At 37.8% G+C, this 21014-nt stretch overlaps 1 protein-coding gene across 6 annotated transcripts in view; it reads left to right on the top strand.

The window, feature by feature from the left end:
• ZDHHC21 (zinc finger DHHC-type palmitoyltransferase 21) overlaps positions 1–21014 on the top strand; it is a 66058-nt gene that overhangs the window by 31056 nt on the left and 13988 nt on the right. For 5 of the 6 annotated variants that reach the window (XM_038402819.2, XM_043514858.1, XM_038402818.2 and 2 more), the window contains one exon: positions 9527–9643. In XM_038402819.2, coding sequence (XP_038258747.1) covers positions 9527–9643 — 117 coding nt within the window. Of the gene's footprint in view, positions 1–9526; positions 10047–21014 lie in introns of those variants that run through there. The other variant, XR_006281496.1, reaches the window with a different exon arrangement.

The following is a 21014-nucleotide window of genomic DNA, read 5'->3' as shown; positions in this document are numbered from 1 at the left end:
TTTTTGTAGACAGCCTTCTGTGTGCGCGTGTGTGCGCGTGTGTGTGTGTGTCTACGTCTACCAGCATAATCTCGTCATCCAGTTTTTCCTCATCCATGTGCTGATCTTGTCCAGATGCTGGGATAATTGGGAGACAATGAAGATATGGTAGGTTGTGAATGACAGAATTGTGATCAGTGGATATTGTTGGCAGTTGAAATTTTACAAATTTTACAATCTCCAAACACCTGCATATAAATATCGATTAGATCAAAGGAGAGATTATAGCTCTGTGCTTCTTCAAGGCAAGGGTTTGATAGCAGAAGCACAGTTGCCAATCATTAACTCTGAGTACAACCCTTGAGGAAGGATTCTGTGTGTGTGTTTTTTTTTGTTTTTTTTTGTCTGGACCCCTATATCTAAGGTGGGATATCTCTCTGGTAGATAGAGGTCCAAGAGTATGCGTGATTTCCACGGGTAAAGCAGAAACATAGTTTCTGTTTTTGTTTCTGTTCCTAATCCCAGTTTGAAATCTGAATGAGAAGGATCTAGTTATTGCCTGTAGACAGATGTTTGGAGTCAGTTTTTAGCTAGCTTTGAAACAAACATTTACTCAGGGAAGAGCTATTTGATACTAGGTGGTGGTTGGCAAGATCCGATGCGTCAGGGAACATTTCTTTTTAGGGATTGACAGACTAGAGTATGTTCGATTTATTTTATTTTTTTCTTTGAGTTGCTGGCAGTCTTGGTCAAAAGGGGTTCTGTTGCTCTAGACTCCCCATCTAAGAGGGGCAAGACAAGGGTATAATTTGCAGGTCTCTCTCAGTATATCTGGGACTTCCTGTAGTGAGCCTGGGCTGAATTGGAGAAAGGAACTGGCCATATCCTTGACATTGTGTGTCATGTCTGGCTAGCCTCCTTCCCCAGATGTGGATGATCTTGGAAAAGGATGAAAACTGTTTTGCAGTGAATGATGCTGGATTCTGCTGTGGATTTCAAGCATCCTTGTTTGAAGCTGTTCACCACCCTGAATAGTTCTTTTCAGAATGTCTTTGGCAACTGTTATTAAGATGGAGAAGGAATATCTCTTGGCCTGTAATACACTTCAGCATAAGCCTACAGACATTTGTTCTGTCAGTCTTTCAGCCCAAGTTTCTTGCCACTGCTTCTCAGGTTTGTCCATATTTTTGCACAAGGAATCCGAAAACCATAGGAATCTGTGTGGGGTGATGGGGAGGAACAGGCTGTTGGGGAGCCACTGTGTTAATGTGATCATGACTTACAAGCTATGCAACTCCATGATCTATTTGTGAAGCATTGTCCTTGAGCATGTTATGGAATGTGATTGGGTAAGTGAACCTTTGGTGTCAAATTGTAGTTGCATGGCACTCGTGTTGCATAGAGGCAAGGAGAGTCCTGACCACTGCTTGAATGAGGTGAAGATCTGTCCAAAATTGATTAGACTTTACTGTCACCAGTACTGGTTGCTTTAATTTTTGAATAGCTTTAAACTGGCAATTTTGTAATCTTGGCTAGTTTTGTTTGGAAAAATTGCTACTTCATACTTACTGCAAAGGAATAATAAAATAAATTGGGGGCAGCTATGTATCTAACTACATTATTAATACTTTAGGTTATTTAAACTGAATTTTAAAGTGTAGGCTTTCTTTTTTCCCTTTATGATGTTGTTTTTCTGTTTCCAGGAAGGGCAGAGAAAATAAACTGTTATTTTTACTGTTAAAGCCAGATTTGGAAAGGGTTCCATGTTGGCAGACACAAGTGGGGCTCTGTGCAGGAATATGGGTCTGCCCATGTGGATCCCTTTGCAAATTCAAGGCCCTAAATCAGTTTCTCTCAGTTGTATAGTACCTAGAATGATGGATCTTGGTTGGATCTCTTGAGAACAGTGATGGCTAGTAAAAAGAAGCTAGTAGAGCTAATCCCCTCTACTTTGTGACAGATACCTTTCTTCTTTCTCTTCAGTAGAAAGAGTAGCACGGAGAGGAAAGCTGGGAAGATTCTAGTCTTTTTAGTGGCATATCATAGGTCTTGTCTTCAATAGAGGAAAAAAGTGTGTTCTTACTGCATTTTAGCTAATACAGGGTAATTAACATGAGTTAAAAAACAGGCATTTTGTAGTTTTAACACTTTAGCCATTCGAGGCACTAACATATGTAAACTGCAAACTGCCTTGTCTTCATTAGGATTTTAACCATGTTCGCTAACCACGTCACAAGAACATGTGTTTTTCCTACTGATCACAAGGCCTATGAGTACGTCTACACAGGGACCCTGGAGGGGTGGGAGAGTCCCAGCTTGGGTTCCAGCCTGATTCTGGAAGTCTACACAGCAATGAAACAGTCCTACAGCCCAAGCCCCAGAAGCCTGAGCCGCCTGGCACGAGCCAGCTGCGGGTTTTTCTTTGTTGTGTAGACATACCCTGAGGCAGAGAGAGTGATGAACTGGCCAGCCTGTGACTTGGAGGCAGTGGGTAGGGGCCTGTGAACAACAAGAAAAGAGGGAATAAGAAGCCTCTGACCGGGGGTGTGTGTGTGTGTGTGTGTGTGTGTGTGTGTGTGTGTGTGTGTGAATAAAAGGGAGAGTGGGGGACATATGGGGCTTTTGCAATGAGCAGTATGTGAAATGAGGTGCTTGTCACTAAACCAAAGAGATGGGAGGGTAAGGAACAGAGTGAAAGAGGTTGCCTGCTTATTTTCAATAGTGGAGCAATGGTATGAGTTACAGCAGAGAGGCGATCTTGTGGGAGGGAATTTCCAGTTTGTTTAGTTGGTTAATTTTGTTTGGGATGAGAAATTATTTTGTGTGGGTGGGATCAGAAATATTTGTGGGGGGCATGGAACTTCCAGCCTCAGTCCCACCATTTAGTTTGTGCTCTTGTCACCACTGTTGGGTACTAATGTAACACAAATAATAAAAAGTTCTTTCTAGTTCTTAATCTCACAAACAGCACTGGAATTCTTGAGTTATAAACCCTGGAAGAATGTCTGTCTTAAGTGTCAACATTAGGAAATAAACTTCAAATTATGTTTAGCTTGATGTTTAAATCACCAATTTTAATCATGATTAAAATTAGCAATCAGGAAACATTGATTTAAATAATTGTTTTTGTATGTGTACTTTTTAGTTATTTTCCTAAAGAAAGATTGATTATCAGGGTGGTATAACCATTAAAACATGTATTTTGCAATTAAAGATAAATGTTATACTAAATTTGGTGCAACTTTTTTCTAAACAGGAGGATACACTGTATATGATTTATTTAAGCAATTATATAGCTTATACATTTATTCAGCTTGCTGATATTTATATTTTTATTATCTTAGAAAATAGTGAATGACACATTTCTGATTTACTAGATTAATGTTTTACTATTGATTTGTGTCGAGGTACATTTGGATGGAAATTGGAATTCAGTGAAAAATGTACAAAAATAGCATTTTAAAATTGTTAGTTAAACAAAACTACCTTAAATGTGCTAGATACATAAGGCAAAAAGTGAGTTTTTAATTGTTTCTGGTCACCATGTCCTTCAAGATTATAGAATTAATAGAACTCATACTTTTGATTTTATTCATTGATTAGAAGAGGAAAACAAGTCTTTCTGAACTCCCAGACAGTTTCTTAGTTTTGAATGAATTAGTGCTTGTCTACACTTGGAATGTTATAGAGGCACAGCTGCACCGCTGTAGTGCATCTGTGTAGACAGTGCCTATGCTGATACAGAGGAGTTCTCCCATCTGCATAGGTAATCCACCTCCCTGCCATGGAGTAGCTAGATTGATGGAAGAATTCTTCTGTCGACACAGCACTGTCTACACTGGAGTTAGGTAGGCTTAACTATAACACTTGGGGGTGGGTGGGTGGATTTTTCACACCCTTGAGCTATGCAGATGGGTCAACCTAACTTTTTAGTGTAGACCAGGCCTTAGTCATTGAACTGAACTAGATGAATAAACTGAAAGAAAATGTTCTTTCTGTACTTGCAGCTACTGCTGTCAAAAGCTGGTTTAACACTTCAATAAACTTCTGTTCCAGGCACATAGCCAGCTTAGTGGTGGGACTTTCTTTAGCAGCAAACATGTACTTCTTGAATATTATTGTTTATTTAATTTACATTATTTGTAAAGATTATAGGTTTTTTAAAAGTATTTATATCAAAAATCCAATTTAAAATTTTTTAAAAATTGCTTTTTTAAAAAAATCATTGATTTTTATTTTTTTAAATTTATTCGCCCTCTTTACCTTATTCCAGCCCTTTGAAAAAATTAAACTTCTGGGCATGCCACAACATAAAAGTTTTGAAGTAAATGGTTGAAGTTCAACAGCAGTGCATACTGTGACATCAGCATTCATTTTTTTTGTTTCATGACAGTTTAAAATATTCTAAATATATTATATATTTGGTGTTAGTTTCATGTTGTGATCCGTCTTTCCTGAGTAGAAAACTGTTGGATTAATATACCAGTTCATATGAGGATTTTAGTAGCCTAAGATTAGGCTACAGTAGAGGGTAAGCAGTATTTCATTAACGTAAAACGAGTACCATATATAGGGTGTCGATTAATCGCAGTTAACTCACGCGATTAACTCAAAAAATTAATTGCGATTAAAAAAAATTAATCACAATTAATTGCACTGTTAAACAATAGAATACCAATTGAAATGTATTAAATATTTTTGGATGTTTTCCTACATTTTCAAATACATAGAATACAAAGTGTACAGTGCTCACTTTATATTATTTTTATTACAAATATTTGTACTTTAAAAATGATAAAAGAAATAGTATTTTTCAATTCACCTTATACAAGTACTGTAGTACAATTTTGTGAAAGTGTAACTTACAAATTAGATTTTTTTTGTTACATAACTTCACTCAAAAACAAAACAATGTAAAACTTTAGAGCCTACAAGTCCATTCAGTCCTACTTCTTGTTCAGCCAATCGCTAAGACAAACAAGTTTGTTTACATTTACAGGAGATACTGTTGCCTGCTTCTTATTTATAATGTGAGAAAGTGAGAACAGACGTTCTCATGGCACTTTTATAGCCGGTGTTACAAGGTATTTACGTGCCGGATATACTAAACATTCGTATGCCCCTTCATGCTTTGGCCACCACTCCAGAAGACATGTTTTCATGCATATGATGCTCATTAAAAAAATAATAAATTAATTGAATCTGTGACTGAACTCCTTGGGGAAGAATTGTATGTCCCCTGCTCTGTTTTACCTGCATTTTGCCATATATTGTTTTATTTTTGAATGCAGTTATTTTTGGTACATAATTCTACATTTGTAAATTCAACTTTTATGGTAAAGAGATTGCACTACAGTTTTTGTATTAGGTGAATTGAAAAATACTATGTTTTTTACAGTGCAAATATTTGAAATAAAAATAATAATATAAAGTGAGCACTGTACACTTCGTATTCTGTGTTGTAATTGAAATGAATATATTTGAAAATATAGAAAACATCCAAAAATATTTAAATACATCAGGGTGGAATTGATTTAAATCACTTGTCCGGAAGACTCAATATAATCATGGATTTCTACATAAAAGTGCATTCTTGTTGGTTGTTGTAACCTTAATGCATGTTCTTCACAACTCAAATATAGATGTAGGTTTCATTTTTAGAAGGTACACACTATACATTTTTAAAGTGATTTAGTTTGAAAACTTTTCAGATTAGTTTTATAGCTATATCAGAAATTGAATGATTGTTTGGTTATTTAATTTACCAAAAGTAATAGAAGCAAATATTTATGAAGTCATTGGGAGGTGAACTATCTCCAATTCAACAGGTTAATCATTAATATTTGGAGGATTTTCTTGCCAGGCTGTATTAGGAGGAGAACATCACCAGGCAAAGTCATTGAAATTGTTTTATTTAACTAAAACAACGTTATGTAGTCTGGATTTTTTTTTCTTCAACAGCAAACATATAATTCTTTAACAAAACAAGCAAATTAATTTTTGAATTTAGTTAAATATTCAAGTTTTTTAAAATCAGGTTTGTTTTTGTTAAAATTATTTTTAACTAAAATAGTTAAATGAAATATTTTAAAAAAACACAATAAAAATTAAATTGACTATATCAGCCAGGTCAACATGAGAAACTTAAAATATTGGCTTCTGCAGCTAACTCAGTCGTCTTCACCTTCATTTTCCTGTTCGTTCATAATCTGGAAAAGAAAAACAAGCTTTCCTGCTTTTTCAAGTCCAAAACGATTTCTCAGTTTGGAATGAGTTAGTCCAAAAGAAGAAAATATTCTTTCTACACCAGTAGATGAAGCTACTGCTGTTAAAAGTGAGATTATCGTTTCAACAGCCTCTGAATCCAAGTGCTTAAGTGACTTCCACCAGTTCACTTGTGTGACTTTCTTTAAAAATCATCAGCAAACATATGTTTCTTGAATGGTTTACCTTTGGCTCTGAAGTTTATTATAGTTGGCATTATGGAGGGATGATTGCTGGATGTCCATATCATGGCCAGCTCCTCTTCTTCAGCAGTTAAGGTTTGACCCTGGTACCCAGTATTGAGAATATTTGTAAGAAAATGAGCTGGAGATGGTGCTTTTCCATTAGTTTTTTTTAAGGCTTGTAATTTAACTCTGTCATTGAATATTTCTCTTTTCAAGTTCCTTCCAAATTTCAACGGTGTCAACAATAAAACAGCTGTTTCCCTGCATTTTGTTCAAGGCTACGGAACTAGGCTTCAGGGTACTCAGCATGTGTTTAACATGATATTTCTCCTAAGACCAATGTTGAGAACTTTGGCTGTGACAGGGACATCTATTTTTTCATGATTTTGTTCACAAACTCTCATCAGATTAGGCCAGTTCTTGATATAGTGCTCAAAACAGTCCACTACTGAGTTCCATCGCACATCTTGTGGGAGAGTTAACTTGGTTCCTCCCACTTTTTTCAGAGCAGCTGCTGCAAGGTGGTTGTTACGGAAGTATTTTGCAATTTCAGCAACATTAACCTTTATTTCTGTAACTCTGAAGTCTTTGGCTAGGAGATGTGTCAAATGAGCACTGCAACCATATGTTATTAGCTTGGGTCTCTCTCCTAAATTATTTCTTCTAATCTTGGATACATTTGTAGCGTTGTCTGTGACTAAGCTGCGTACTAGACATTTTAATTTTTTTTCACAGTTTGTTATAGCTTTTACTGCTACTTTTTGTAAGTATTCTGCTGTGTGTGCGCATTTTCTGATGTATCAATTGTTTCTGTAAGGAAGACATTCCCTTCTTCTGTTGTCACACAAGCACATACAACAGGATCATGGTGGACATTGCTCCACCCATCAACACTCAGGTTAACACTTTATCTAGCAATTTGCCTGTGACATCTGCTCTGTTGGGTGGACTGTATCCTGGTCTTAATAATTGAACCATGTTAATGAAATGTGGGTTCTCAATCATAGAGAAAGGAGAGTTTGTTGCATAAACAAACCAGGCAATTTTTTCATCAATTACCTCTTTTTGTAATCTGCTAGTTGTTATCACAAATTTATCTATGGTTGTTTCTGGATGATGGAGATTTTTGTTTTCTTTTTGCTACAGGCGGATATACTGTAGCTATGTGACGTACATGATGTGACTGAAACACCATCATTGGCAGATAACTCTGAAACTATAGAAAATGATGGTGATCTTGAAAGTTCTCCTGAACAAAATAAGTCAATGCAGTTATTTAATTATTATTACCATACTGCTCATTTAGTATTACTCATTGCATTCACTGACAGTACTACTTTAAAGGTGAAATTGTAAAAGGAAGATCTGCCTATTTCATCTATTTATTTTTTATCACAACTTCATCTAAAATGATAGTACTATAGAGTAACAACTATATTTTTTTGCTCAAACATGAGAATTCAAGAATAGTCCAGAAGGAAGACAGGCAGTCATTAAGAAAGAAGTATGAAATAAAAAAATTTAACAACCTGAAGATCCTGCATGTTCAGACATGTTCCTTTCATCATCTTCAACGCAGCTTCCTCCTGAGAAGGAACACTTCTCATGATGTTGTTTCATTCGGGCAACCAGGCCTTGCATTTCTTTGTTGCACTGTTTGCATTTTGCACGCACACCTGTCTTACCAACAGGTAGAGGAACTTCATTAAAATATTCCCAGACTGGGTCTCTTTTATGGCCTGCTGCCATTATAGGTTTTCCCTTCTAGTGAGAGAACATTATGGTAGATCTCAAATCAATGAAGGCTACACTCAGAAAGACCTCAAGTCTTCTGGAATCTGCTGCTCAAAGAGTTTCACTTTTGTTTCTACTGCCTATCCTTCCCTTCTCACATTTATATCCAGACTTCTTCTCCTTGTCCAGATCTATTCCACCCCCCAACGATCTTCTATTCATTGAACTTTTTGAAACTTTGCACTTTTAGATAGAGGTAAGGGATTGACTCTGCGTACACAAATTTGCAGAGGGACAATAGGGTTGAGGTCGGTTACTTCTCACCCCTATATTGTAATTATTTATTTAAAAACATTTTTGCTGTTAATAAGCATGTTATCTCTGCAGTCACAAATCCACAGTTTGAGAACTGCAAAACTAAGCATCTCTGATGGTATCTTCTAGACTGAGCACTGAGTACCATTGGGTACATAGAAAGATTAATTTAAATAATGTGTACAGAAGTCCCTGGAACCCCATAAAATTGAGTCCCTAATCCATGAACTATTGGAACTTATTTACAAAACTTTTCTTAAACATTACATGAATATATTGTCTCATACTATAGAATTAGAATTTATAATCCCTATTTCATGATGAGATATCTTTGAGCTATAATGTATCTTAATTAAAACTATCTTTAGATAGGTTTTCTCTTCAAAAAGCATTTTATCAAAAAAAATTGATTTAAATAAAAAAAAGTTTTTATTTTTTTGAAAAAAAAATCATTGTTTTTTATCCACCCTGAAATAAATGGTATTCCTTTATTGTTTAACAGCACGATTAATCGTGATTATTTTTTTAATTGCTTCACAGCCCTAACTCTATATTTTTATTTTATTACAGTGCCATCTTTGAGTCAGGTTCTAAGTGTTATTTTTTTTAAAGAAGTGTTATTAAAATAATGTAATAGACTATGGCTAGAGCCAAGATATGAAAGCCTTAGAGAAAGTTTCTTTGTGAAGTGTTTTCTTGTGAAGAAAGTGTGTACAGAATAGCATGTGGCATGCTTTGCTGCAGAAAAGCCAGGAATAAACTGGCAGGGCTTACTATACTACCAAACCTTAAATAGTGGATTGGGTTTTTTGAAAATCTAGCACACCTTTTTGTATGTCTGAATGTATAAATAGAAAACATATATTTTATAGGTTTTGAGCTTTTAGCATTTATGCATTGAAAAAAAATACCACCTAGCTCATATAAATGCATTGCTTTAGTCATAAATGTCATGAATCTTATCTAATGTTATTGCTTTGTTCAGGAATCATTTTCCTCATGTAATTTTTGAAAACTAAACAGTCTTTTCCGTTTCCCTTTGTTCATAGGATCTCTTTATATTTAGACATGAACTTGCCTTGCTAAGAATATCGACCTTCATGGGCATAATAATGTTAGGTGGAATAAGTGGACTCTTTTACACTCAGCTAATGGGTATTTTCACTGTAAGTATTTCGTTTGATTTTTCAGATAGTTTATCAGTGTAATGTAACTCAATTATATATTTGCATACTATCAGGCAGTGTGGACCATATATAAAATCAATAAAAATATATGAACAGAGGAACTGTTGTATTAGTAGTCCATCTTTGTCTGGCAGTACTCTGTAGGAGGGAAAAGTGTAGGAGGCAGTACTCTGTAGGAAGGGAAACCACTTGTTTTCCATAGTGGAACAGTTATGGAATAACCAACCCATAGGGGAAATATTTTCCTTATTTCCATCAGTTAGTGAATGGCTTTTGCCCTGATAAGGGTTTATATAATTAATTTTTTCCTATGTAGTGTAACTGTGGATCTATAATACAATAAAAGGTATGCAAATGTGTTACTCTTTTTTAAATTTTACAGTATTTTTGGCCTCAAATTCACTTTGAGGCTACAAGTTAATTATACATTCTCGGTAGAAGAAGCTTTAATTAAATGTTTAATAAAAGCATATATTTTGAAGTTTTCTATTGTTAAGTTTGTAGAAGCTTGGTTTCTTATTATAAGCAGATATTTTGTGTTCATGTTCATTCTAGTTGGAAAATTTCCTTTTTACTGTACCTTGTTCTTTCATACCCAAGTCCACTTTGTTGTTTAGTTTGCCCCGTTCATTCCACTGCGTGAAATCAGATTGTAAGGTCTTTTGAGCAAAGAGTTGGTGTGTTCTAAGCTGTACTGTGGAGTGCCTTGCATGCTATTGGTCACTGTTTTAGAATAATGAATACTTGTAAACTGAGCAAATTTGATATGAAATCAGTAAAACACACATTTATTTTTAAAGAGCTGTTTTAAAAAATTAAGGGTAAAAGTCCTGATGGGAGTTGTAGTTAGCACGAGGCAATCATTAAGCCAGGAAGTTCAGAGCTGAGGCTAGATTTAAAAGAAACCCAAACATCTGAAAGTACGGGAAGTCCCTATTTAAGGTATTTATACTACATTAGCATTTGCCCCCTGGAGAGCTCTCTTGTGATTTACAGAGGTGTGGAGGAGTGAGTGTAAGTGGGATTGGCTAGAGCAGAGGCCTTTGGAGAGTGGTGCAGCAGAACAGGCAGCATCCCTGCCCTTTTTCCAATGCTCTGTGCTGGATCCTCTGTGCAAATTGTGACTAGATGAGTTCAGCAAACTAAAGTTTCACTCTTCTTTCCATTTTTTTAGAAGGGATGCTGAAATCAGGTTTTCAAAGAAAACTGAGTTTAAATAATTCTGACCTGCTCCATAATCCAAACAAACTACCACCTCTGCATAATACGATCTGCTAAAAAAAAAAGCTCAGTCGTCGTCATATAACTTTATAGAAACCAAAGTCAATAGTGAATTTTGGTTGTTGAGAAAGGGTAATGCAGGTATGCTGAAATGATTAATTTTAACTTCATCTAAATAAGATTCAATTAATGTTTACTGCCAACCCTGCAAACTCATCATGGGATCTATAATGTAGCAGGATTCTTACCTTCTTGTTTATCACCAGAAATAAAGAATCAGGCCCTCAAACTAAACCCCTGCAACTTCATTGTCTTTATAGATTATGCCCACAGTGATTCGGTGCAACTGCATTCTCTTTAATAGGTTTGTAAGGTGTAAGTGATTGGAACTTAATAAGCAGTCTTGTTAATGAGGCACAAATGGAATATAATTCATAGCTCTCTTAGCTATGCCAGTTCTACAAGGCTAACAAGAGTAAAAACAACTAAACATGTATTTTTGTCAATACACTGAGAAGAGAAACTCTGAATGAATACAATGGGCAGGTGAATGAGGTGGCACCTCTTTATACTGCTCTTCATTGTGGATTGAGTTAAATATTATCTTAACTAGAACTTGTTGAAAAAGCAGTAAACATTTCACAATTAAGAAAATTGGTTTTGCAAAATTAGATGGATTTATACAAAAATTTTAGCCAGGAGTTAGCCAAGAGCTGTTTTTTTTCAGCTCCTTGCAAGTTAGAACAGCATTAGTCCAAGATTGCCAGAGCACAACTCTGACCATGCTCCCTCTTCAATGCATAATTGAAGTACCTGAGATGCTTACAGTTAAAGGAATTGTGTCTGAGTTTTCTTGCCTTCCTGGAGATTTCCATGACCCTGCTGGCTTTTTGGTTGGCTTAGGTATGAGGCATATAATTCTGTCTTTCTCCTACTCCCATATAAAATTTTTAATAGCTCCCAGGTATTGCTTCCACTTCTTATATCATGGGATTTTCTTTCTTGGTTTTTTTTTGTGTACTTTCAGAATTTCTTGAAATTTGTCTATATTGCCAATGTGCTGTAATATCTCTTTTTTTTTTTAATAGCATGTAAGCAGTATGTAGGACCTTCTGAATTGTAATTCCAGGTCTTGAATAAGTCACTTAGGCACACATTTCAAAAGTGTTCACTGATTTTCTTTCTCGGTTTTTGATGCCCAACTTGATATATCCAGATCCTGATATTCAGAGGGATGAGCATATGCAGTTCCCACTTAAGTTCTTGGGAGTTGTGGGTACCCAGCACCTCCGAGAATCTCTAAACTTTTTGACTCAGTTTCTTTGGCATCATAATAGTTGCTTACCCAGCTCATAGGGGAATCAAGGCTCGATTAGATAATCATTGTTAGGGCCCCACCAAATTCACAGTCATTAAATTCTGTATAGTATAGAGTAAAAGCACACAAAAGACCAGATTTCATGGGGGAAACCAGCATTTCTCAAATTGTGGGTTCTGACCCAAAAGGGAGTTTTTCAGGGGGTGGTGGGGGTGGTCAAAAGGTTATGGGGGGCCCACAGTATTGCCACCCTTACTTCTGCGCTATCTTCCGATCTGGGTGCCTAAAGAGTGGCAGCTGCTGACTGAGGGCCCAGCTCTGCAGGCAGCAGCGCAGAAGTAAGGGTGGCAATACCATACCAAGCCATCATTACTTCTGTGCTACTGTTGGAGGTGGCTCTGCCTTCAAAGCTGGGCTCCTGGCCAGCAGCCACTGCTGTCCAGCTGCCCAGCTCTGAAGGCAGCACCATCGCCAGCAGCAGTGCAGAAGTAAGGGTAGCAATACCGCAACCCTCCGCTACAATAACCTGGTGACCCCCCCCCCCCACAGCTCCTTTTTGGGTCAGGACCTCTACAATTACAACACCATGAAATTTCAGATTTAAATAGCTGAAACCATGAAATTTACTATTTTTAAAATTCTATTCCCATGAAATGGACCGTGAATTTGGTAGGGCTCTAGTCACTGTATAATGCTTGGAAAGTGCTATGTAAGTGTCACATTACACAACTTTTGCTTCTGACTTAGTCTATGTTAGTATAGATTATATATAAGCATAGAAAACATATTTTAAAGCTTCATGTCATATATTTCTTCTGTCATTTCTATTGACTCCCAGAAATAACCATTCTGTTTAACTCTGCCTGAGGTCTGTCACTCTGAAAAACATTTTAATTTTTGACAGGTTTCAGAGTAGCAGCCGTGTTAGTCTGTATTCACAAAAAGAAAAGGAGTACTAGTGGCACCTTAGAGACTAACAAATTTGTTTGAGCATAAGCTTTTGTGAGCTACAGCTCACTTCATTTCTTTTTCATAGTTGCTGTTCTCTTAGTTATCTGGTTTCCAAGGTAATCTTTTTCATTCAGCACTCAAAACTCTGATATTGAAAAGTTTCTTAGAGCAAACAACAAGAATGTCTACTTAGCTTATCTTTCCAATCACCCCCTGTCTGAAAATGTACATTTTCATTTTTGTTCCTTTCTCAGGTCTTATGTCTACAAACAGTTTTTGTACTGATTGAACTATTTTGGTTAGGGGGTTGACTTTTGACCAAAATAGTTAAATCGATACAACTTCTAGTATGGATGTAAATATCAGTATAAAGATCCTCTTTTTCTGGTGTGATTTATTTCCCTTCCCTTACAGGAATAAGCTACATTGGTATAAGCACTTTTATACCACTATAATTGCACCCACACGAGGTGATTGTACTGCTTTTAACTATAGTGATATAGTTAAAGTGGTACAATTTTTGCAAGCCCTGAGTCCATCTGCTAATATTGCTAGAATCTTTTAGACCATATTTAAAGAAACAGCTGGTATACCTGTACACTTCAAGTCTGGAAACTGCTTTAATAATATGTCTCTTCAGTTTAATTTTCTGCAGTATGAGCAGATTTCTTAAAAGATCATGCTGTGCATACTTTTAGTGTCTTAACTTTACACCCTGGTAGAACATGAGAGGAGTTTGAGAGCTGGACTCTAAAATGACATAGTATTCTGGAGGGAACAGTTGATACATCTACATGGGGATAAAAGCCCATGGCATGGCCATAGTCCATTGACTCAGGGCTTGCACAGCTGGGCTAAAAAATTCTGTGTAGATGTTCGGGCTTGGGCTGCAAAGATAGAAGGTCTCAGAACTTAGACTCCAGCCCGAGCCCAAACATCTACACAGCAAATTTTCAGTCTGAGTCAGCTGACGCAGGCCAGCTGCTATTTTTTTAATCCCTGGGTAGATGTACTCACTGAGGGCAATGGAGACCCCGAAGGGAGCATTTTCCGTAGCGTGCATTTCCATGGATAACTGTGCAATGGTAAAATGAAGAGTTGCTAAACTCCAGCTGTCTCAACATTTTCCTATCATGAGCCAAGAATGACCTTGAGCGGATCACTGCGGACTACGTGGCTCTGGGAAGAAGGATAAAGGAGTTGGAGGCGCAAGTGGTGTTCTCGTCCATCCTCCCCGTGGAAGGAAAAGGCCTGGGTAGGGACCGTCGAATTGTGGAGGTCAACGAATGGCTACGCAGGTGGTGTCGGAGAGAAGGCTTTGGATTCTTTGACCATGGGATGGTGTTCCATGAAGGAGGAGTGCTGGGCAGAGACGGGCTCCATCTTACGAAGAGAGGGAAGAACATCTTTGCCAGCAGGCTGGCTAACCTAGTGAGGAGGGCTTTAAACTAGGTTCACCGGGGGAAGGAGACCAAAGCCCTGAGGTAAGTGGGAAAGCGGGATACCGGGAGGAAGCACAGGCAGGAATGTCTGTGAGGGGAGGGCTCCTGCCTCATACTGGGAATGAGGGGCGATCAACAGGTTATCTCAAGTGCTTATATACAAATGCACAAAGCCTTGGAAACAAGCAGGGAGAACTGGAGGTCCTGGTGATGTCAAGGAATTATGACGTGATTGGAATAACAGAGACTTGGTGGGATAACTCACATGACTGGAGTACAGTCATGGATGGTTATAAACTGTTCAGGAAGGACAGGCAGGGCAGAAAAGGTGGGGGAGTAGCACTGTATGTAAGGGAGCAGTATGACTGCTCAGAGCTCCGGTACGAAACTGTGGAAAAACCTGAGTGTCTCTGGATTAAGTTTAGAAGTGTGTGCAACAAGAGTGATGTCATGGTGGGAGTCTGCTATAGACCACCGGACCAGGGGGATGAGGTGGATGAGGCTTTCTTCCGGCAACTCACGGAAGCTACTAGATCGCATGCCCTGATTCTCATGGGTGACTTTAATTTTCCTGATATCTGCTGGGAGAGCAATACAGCGGTGCATAGACAATCCAGGAAGTTTTTGGAAAGCGTAGGGGACAATTTCCTGGTGCAAGTGCTAGGGGAGCCAACTAGGGGGAGCGCTTTTCTTGACCTGCTGCTCACAAACCGGGTAGAATTAGTGGGGGAAGCAAAAGTGGATGGGAATCTGGGAGGCAGTGACCATGAGTTGGTTGAGTTCAGGATCCTGACGCAGGGAAGAAAGGTAAGCAGCAGGATACGGACCCTGGACTTCAGGAAAGCAGACTTTGACTCCCTCAGGGAACAGATGGCCAGGATCCCCTGGGGGACTAACATGAAAGGGAAGGGAGTCCAGGAGAGCTGGCTGTATTTCAAGGAATCCCTGTTGAGGTTACAGGGACAAACCATCCCGATGAGTCGAAAGAATAGTAAATATGGCAGGCGACCAGCTTGGCTTAATGGTGAAATCTTAGCGGATCTTAAACATAAAAAAGAAGCTTACAAGAAGTGGAAGGTTGGACATATGACCAGGGAAGAGTATAAAAATATTGCTCGGGCATGTAGGAAAGATATCAGGAGGGCCAAATCGCACCTGGAGCTGCAGCTAGCAAGAGATGTCAAGAGTAACAAGAAGGGTTTCTTCAGGTATGTTGGCAACAAGAAGAAAGCCAAGGAAAGTGTGGGCCCCTTACTGAATGAGGGAGGCAAGCTAGTGACAGAGGATGTGGAAAAAGCTAATGTACTCAATGCTTTTTTTGCCTCTGTTTTCACTAACAAGGTCAGCTCCCAGACTGCTGTGCTGGGCATCACAAAATGGGGAAGAGATGGCCAGCCCTCTGTAGAGATAGAGGTGGTTAGGGACTATTTAGAAAAGCTGGACGTGCACAAGTCCATGGGGCCGGACGAATTGCATCCGAGAGTGCTGAGGGAATTGGCGGCTGTGATTGCAGAGCCCTTGGCCATTATCTTTGAAAACTCGTGGCGAACGGGGGAAGTCCCGGATGACTGGAAAAAGGCTAATGTAGTGCCCATCTTTAAAAAAGGGAAGAAGGAGGATCCTGGGAACTACAGGCCGGTCAGCCTCACCTCAGTCCCTGGAAAAATCATGGAGCAGGTCCTCAAAGAATCAATCCTGAAGCACTTAGAGGAGAGGAAAGTGATCAGGAACAGTCAGCATGGATTCACCAAGGGAAGGTCATGCCTGACTAATCTAATCGCCTTTTATGATGAGATTACTGGTTCTGTGGATGAAGGGAAAGCAGTGGATGTATTGTTTCTTGACTTTAGCAAAGCTTTTGACACGGTCTCCCACAGCATTCTTGTCAGCAAGTTAAGGAAGTATGGGCTGGATGAATGCACTATAAGGTGGGTAGAAAGCTGGCTAGATTGTCGGGCTCAACGGGTAGTGATCAATGGCTCCATGTCTAGTTGGCAGCCGGTGTCAAGGGGTCGGTCCTGGGGCCCGTTTTGTTCAATATCTTCATAAATGATCTGGAGGATGGTGTGGATTGCACTCTCAGCAAATTTGCGGATGATACTAAACTGGGAGGAGTGGTAGATACGCTGGAGGGGAGGGATAGGATACAGAAGGACCTAGACAAATTGGAAGATTGGGCCAAAAGAAATCTAATGAGGTTCAATAAGGATAAGTGCAGGGTCCTGCACTTAGGATGGAAGAATCCAATGCACCGCTACAGACTAGGGACCGAATGGCTCGGCAGCAGTTCTGCGGAAAAGGACCTAGGGGTGACAGTGGACGAGAAGCTGGATATGAGTCAGCAGTGTGCCCTTGTTGCCAAGAAGGCCAATGGCATTTTGGGATGTATAAGTAGGGGCATAGCGAGCAGATCGAGGGACGTGATCGTTCCCCTCTATTCGACACTGGTGAGGCCTCATCTGGAGTACTGTGTCCAGTTTTGGGCCCCACACTACAAGAAGGATGTGGATAAATTGGAAAGAGTACAGCGAAGGGCAACAAAAATGATTAGGGGTCTAGAGCACATGACTTACGAGGAGAGGCTGAGGGAGCTGGGATTGTTTAGTCTGCAGAAGAGAAGAATGAGGGGGGATTTGATAGCTGCTTTCAACTACCTGAAAGGGGGTTTCAAAGAGGATGGCTCTAGACTGTTCTCAATGGTAGCAGATGACAGAACGAGGAGTAATGGTCTCAAGTTGCAATGGGGGAGGTTTAGATTGGATATTAGGAAATACTTTTTCACTAAGAGGGTGGTGAAACACTGGAATGCGTTACCTAGGGAGGTGGTAGAATCTCCTTCCTTAGAGGTTTTCAAGGTCAGGCTTGACAAAGCCCTGGCTAGGATGATTTAACTGGGACTTGGTCCTGCTTTGAGCAGGGGGTTGGACTAGATGACCTTCTGGGGTCCCTTCCAACCCTGATATTCTATGATTCTATGAGCCATACACACAAAAAGAAACATGGAAGTAACCCATAGCTCAGAGCTGACACTTGTAGTGCGGAGCTGAAAGTAAGAGCAAATAGACTTCCATGTGTGAGTGAATACCAGAAAAGACCTAGTTTTAAAGAACAAGGAGTTTTTGTGGCACCTTGGGGGGTGACAAGAAGTAAATAGACAGAAAATGTAGTATGAATGCCAGAGCTTTTTATTTACTTATATCACTCATTATTATTGAACCTTAAGTGAGGAAGCAGATGCAGTACTGTACAAAGTAAAAAAAAATTAAGACATACTTAAAAAAAGCTGCATTGCATTCTATGTGCATTTTTAAAATTGCACTTATTTTGAACTTCAGTTTTTGCACCACCAATTCTTCTCATTGCACATCCACCTTTACTTGTGACTTTTTCACTTTTTATGTATTTTCTAAAAATAAAATAAGAAAATAAATACAAATACCCAATAATATGATATGCTATTTTAAATTCTGGTTTAGTTGATTATTTTTAATGTATCATTAAAAATCTCTTTTTCTCTCTTTTTTTCATAGTTTTTAAATTGCTTCCAAACTTTAAGGTGTTCAGTCTGCTAACTTTTGTTAAGGCTGTTTCTTCTTGGATGTGTGGGGTTTCTTCTTATCAGGCTTTGTGGTGATCTTTATTCTGTTGGCAGCCATCTGCTTGAAGTGATCGGCCACTTCTCTTTCATTCATTTTTATATATTTTATTTATATATATAAAAACAAACACACACACAAGGAAAATCCCATCTTCCCATGGTTGGTGGAAGGTAACAGGATAATCGCTTCAGCAGGATCCTCTGATGTCATGGTGGGAGACCAGTAAAAGCGGATTATCTGTGACCCAGATAAAATAATTAGAAATTACTTGGACACTTACACATAACGGATCTACTAATCTCATTTCCAAAGTTAAAAAAGATCTGTCTCGCAACATAACACTACCAGATGTTTCAATTGAACTGCATCCTTTGCGGAGACTAATCTGAACCCTAATTTTAAAGGATTACCTTTGATTGTTTTTATTTAAAATACCAAACAGGATGTGTTTTCATTTTTCCGTATGTTCTTGCAAATGATTAATATAGAATTAAAGGATTTTTGTTCAGTTTTTCAGTACAGCCCAGCAATTTCATGTCTTTCTGTATTACATAATATAGCTGTATTACACAGATGATATGTTGTTTTCCATGCTAGCTATTTAATATTTCTGTAGTCATTGAGCTACATACTGGATAAATTACTATAGTTCTGATAAATATTGTGTGGTCTCTGCTAAATGTTGATGCTTATATTATCATAAATGTAATGGACGGTGACTTTAGTAATTTGATTAATGCTGCCAGGCTTTCCTGTTAGTTAATTCTTTAAACAGTGTACAGTGATATGCCAGTATCATTGGACATCAATACTGTGTGGATGGGGTAGAGATGTTTTCTCTTTATTTACTCTGGGAAGGGCTGGAAGATAAAATATTTTAGCACCTGGTGTTGAGTAGCTTGGTCTGTTGTTCTTTGTGGTGCCATGACATCCATCTAACCTCTTGTCCTTTATTGGCATTTTAATGTGATCATTTAGGTTAACTACTGTATTGTGTGTTGTTACAGTTCATCTCCTTTTCATCACCAAGTGGCAAATGGCTTTCAGCATCTGCTATTTGTTGTTAGTTGTAAACAGTAAACTCCTGAAAATAACTTGTAAATTCTTATATATCGATATTTGACCGTTTTTGATGAACACTTGCCTTGACAAATTAAGAGGGCCATTGTCCATTTCATTAGATTTGTTTTTCTTTTAAAAAGAAGATAACTTGTTTTTATGTTCCTTTTTTTTCCTGTGTGTTTTTGTTTGTTTGTTTTAATTCCCATTACTTAGAGAAATGAAGAAAAAGTTGAATTTATCCAAATGAATTTTGTGTAATATTGTTGTCCCCTTGGGGATCTCAGTTTTTATTTAGGAGACTAATATTTTATTTAACAATGCATGGTAATTGAAAAATATACAAGAAAAGAAAAGAAATTTAGATCAGCAGATAAAATCCCTGCATTTTTGTTGTATAAACAGTGACTCAGATAATCATTCTCAATGCTGAAGTATATAAAGAATACTACATTTACATAATTAAAACTATTCTGTAAATAAGGAATAAATATATTCAAAATACTTAATTGCAGTTTTGCTATTCTTTCCCCACTTTGCAATTTTTATCCACTACTTTTTAATGTACACCACACATTTTTATGCTATCAATACACAAATGATATAACTCTGATCTAAAATGCTTTTTGTCTCAATAATTAAGTATCTTATCATTACAAATATTTGCAATCATATGTTTAATCAGATAATCTATTAAATACTGTTTTGATTAGTCAAATAATGAGGGCTTTACCTATTTTTCAGACACATCAGAAATGTAATCAAAGAACTATAAATCCTTGTAATTAAGTTTACCAAAGCAACAATCAGGGCCAGAATTGGAAATCAGTATTTTAAGGCAATCGCTTGTACTTGGATAGAATAAAATAGAAAGTGATCATGGTATTTTGTGTGTGTGTACTGGAAAAATAGAAAATTATTAGAGGATGTATTCAGGCAACATTCTGTCCATCTGTCTCTCCCTTACTCTTATTCCTCTCTCTCCCCCACCCGCTCCCCCCATTTTTCTGCCTTCTCTACCCCCATCCAAATATAGGTAAATCTACCCTTAGAAAGCTGCATAAAGCTCTGGAAATTAAACTGTAGAAAGCAATCATACACAGTCCTTGAATGGAGGTTAGTAGACTAGATCATCTAAGAGGTCTTTTCCATTTCTAAATTATTATTCTATTACCTGCTTAACCTTTTAGTTTATTTTTTCTACAAATGTGGTCTATATTTATTTCATATAGTTAACATCCTACTCTATCTAAAATCCTTTTTAATCAAAGAAAGATAGAGGGGGAAATAGAACAACTAAACTGAACCCAGATTATTCAAATAATTTCCAGGCTAGGTTTACAAACAAACAAACAAACAAACAAATCCTAATCACGTACATTTAATCACATCAAAATTCTAGATTAAAAATAATTTTTAATAAAGTTGGCCAAAAGTAAAATCATAATGAGACTGATAACCTATATACAGTATGGCCAGCCTTGTTGTCTGGGCAAACAGTAAATAGAAACATTAATTTAAAAACATTTAGCATTCCTTATGAAATGTTGGTATTTGATACTTCACAAGAGCTCACCTGTCATTTCCATATGCACAGTAAAAGGATGGTAGACAGATGAAAGAAATAAGACTGATGTTTTGTTCAAGTACTAAGGTACAGCAGTATGCTGTCTTGTATTCTGAGATAACAGCTATGGCTGCAAGTTCAGAAGGGCCACTAAAGTTTTTTCCCCTCTTTCTTCTTAATTGCTGTCTCCTTC

The sequence above is a fragment of the Dermochelys coriacea genome, chromosome 5 (assembly GCF_009764565.3).
Source record: "Dermochelys coriacea isolate rDerCor1 chromosome 5, rDerCor1.pri.v4, whole genome shotgun sequence".
Taxonomy (NCBI): domain Eukaryota; kingdom Metazoa; phylum Chordata; order Testudines; family Dermochelyidae; genus Dermochelys; species Dermochelys coriacea.
This window is presented reverse-complemented; position numbering and strand designations above follow the sequence as displayed.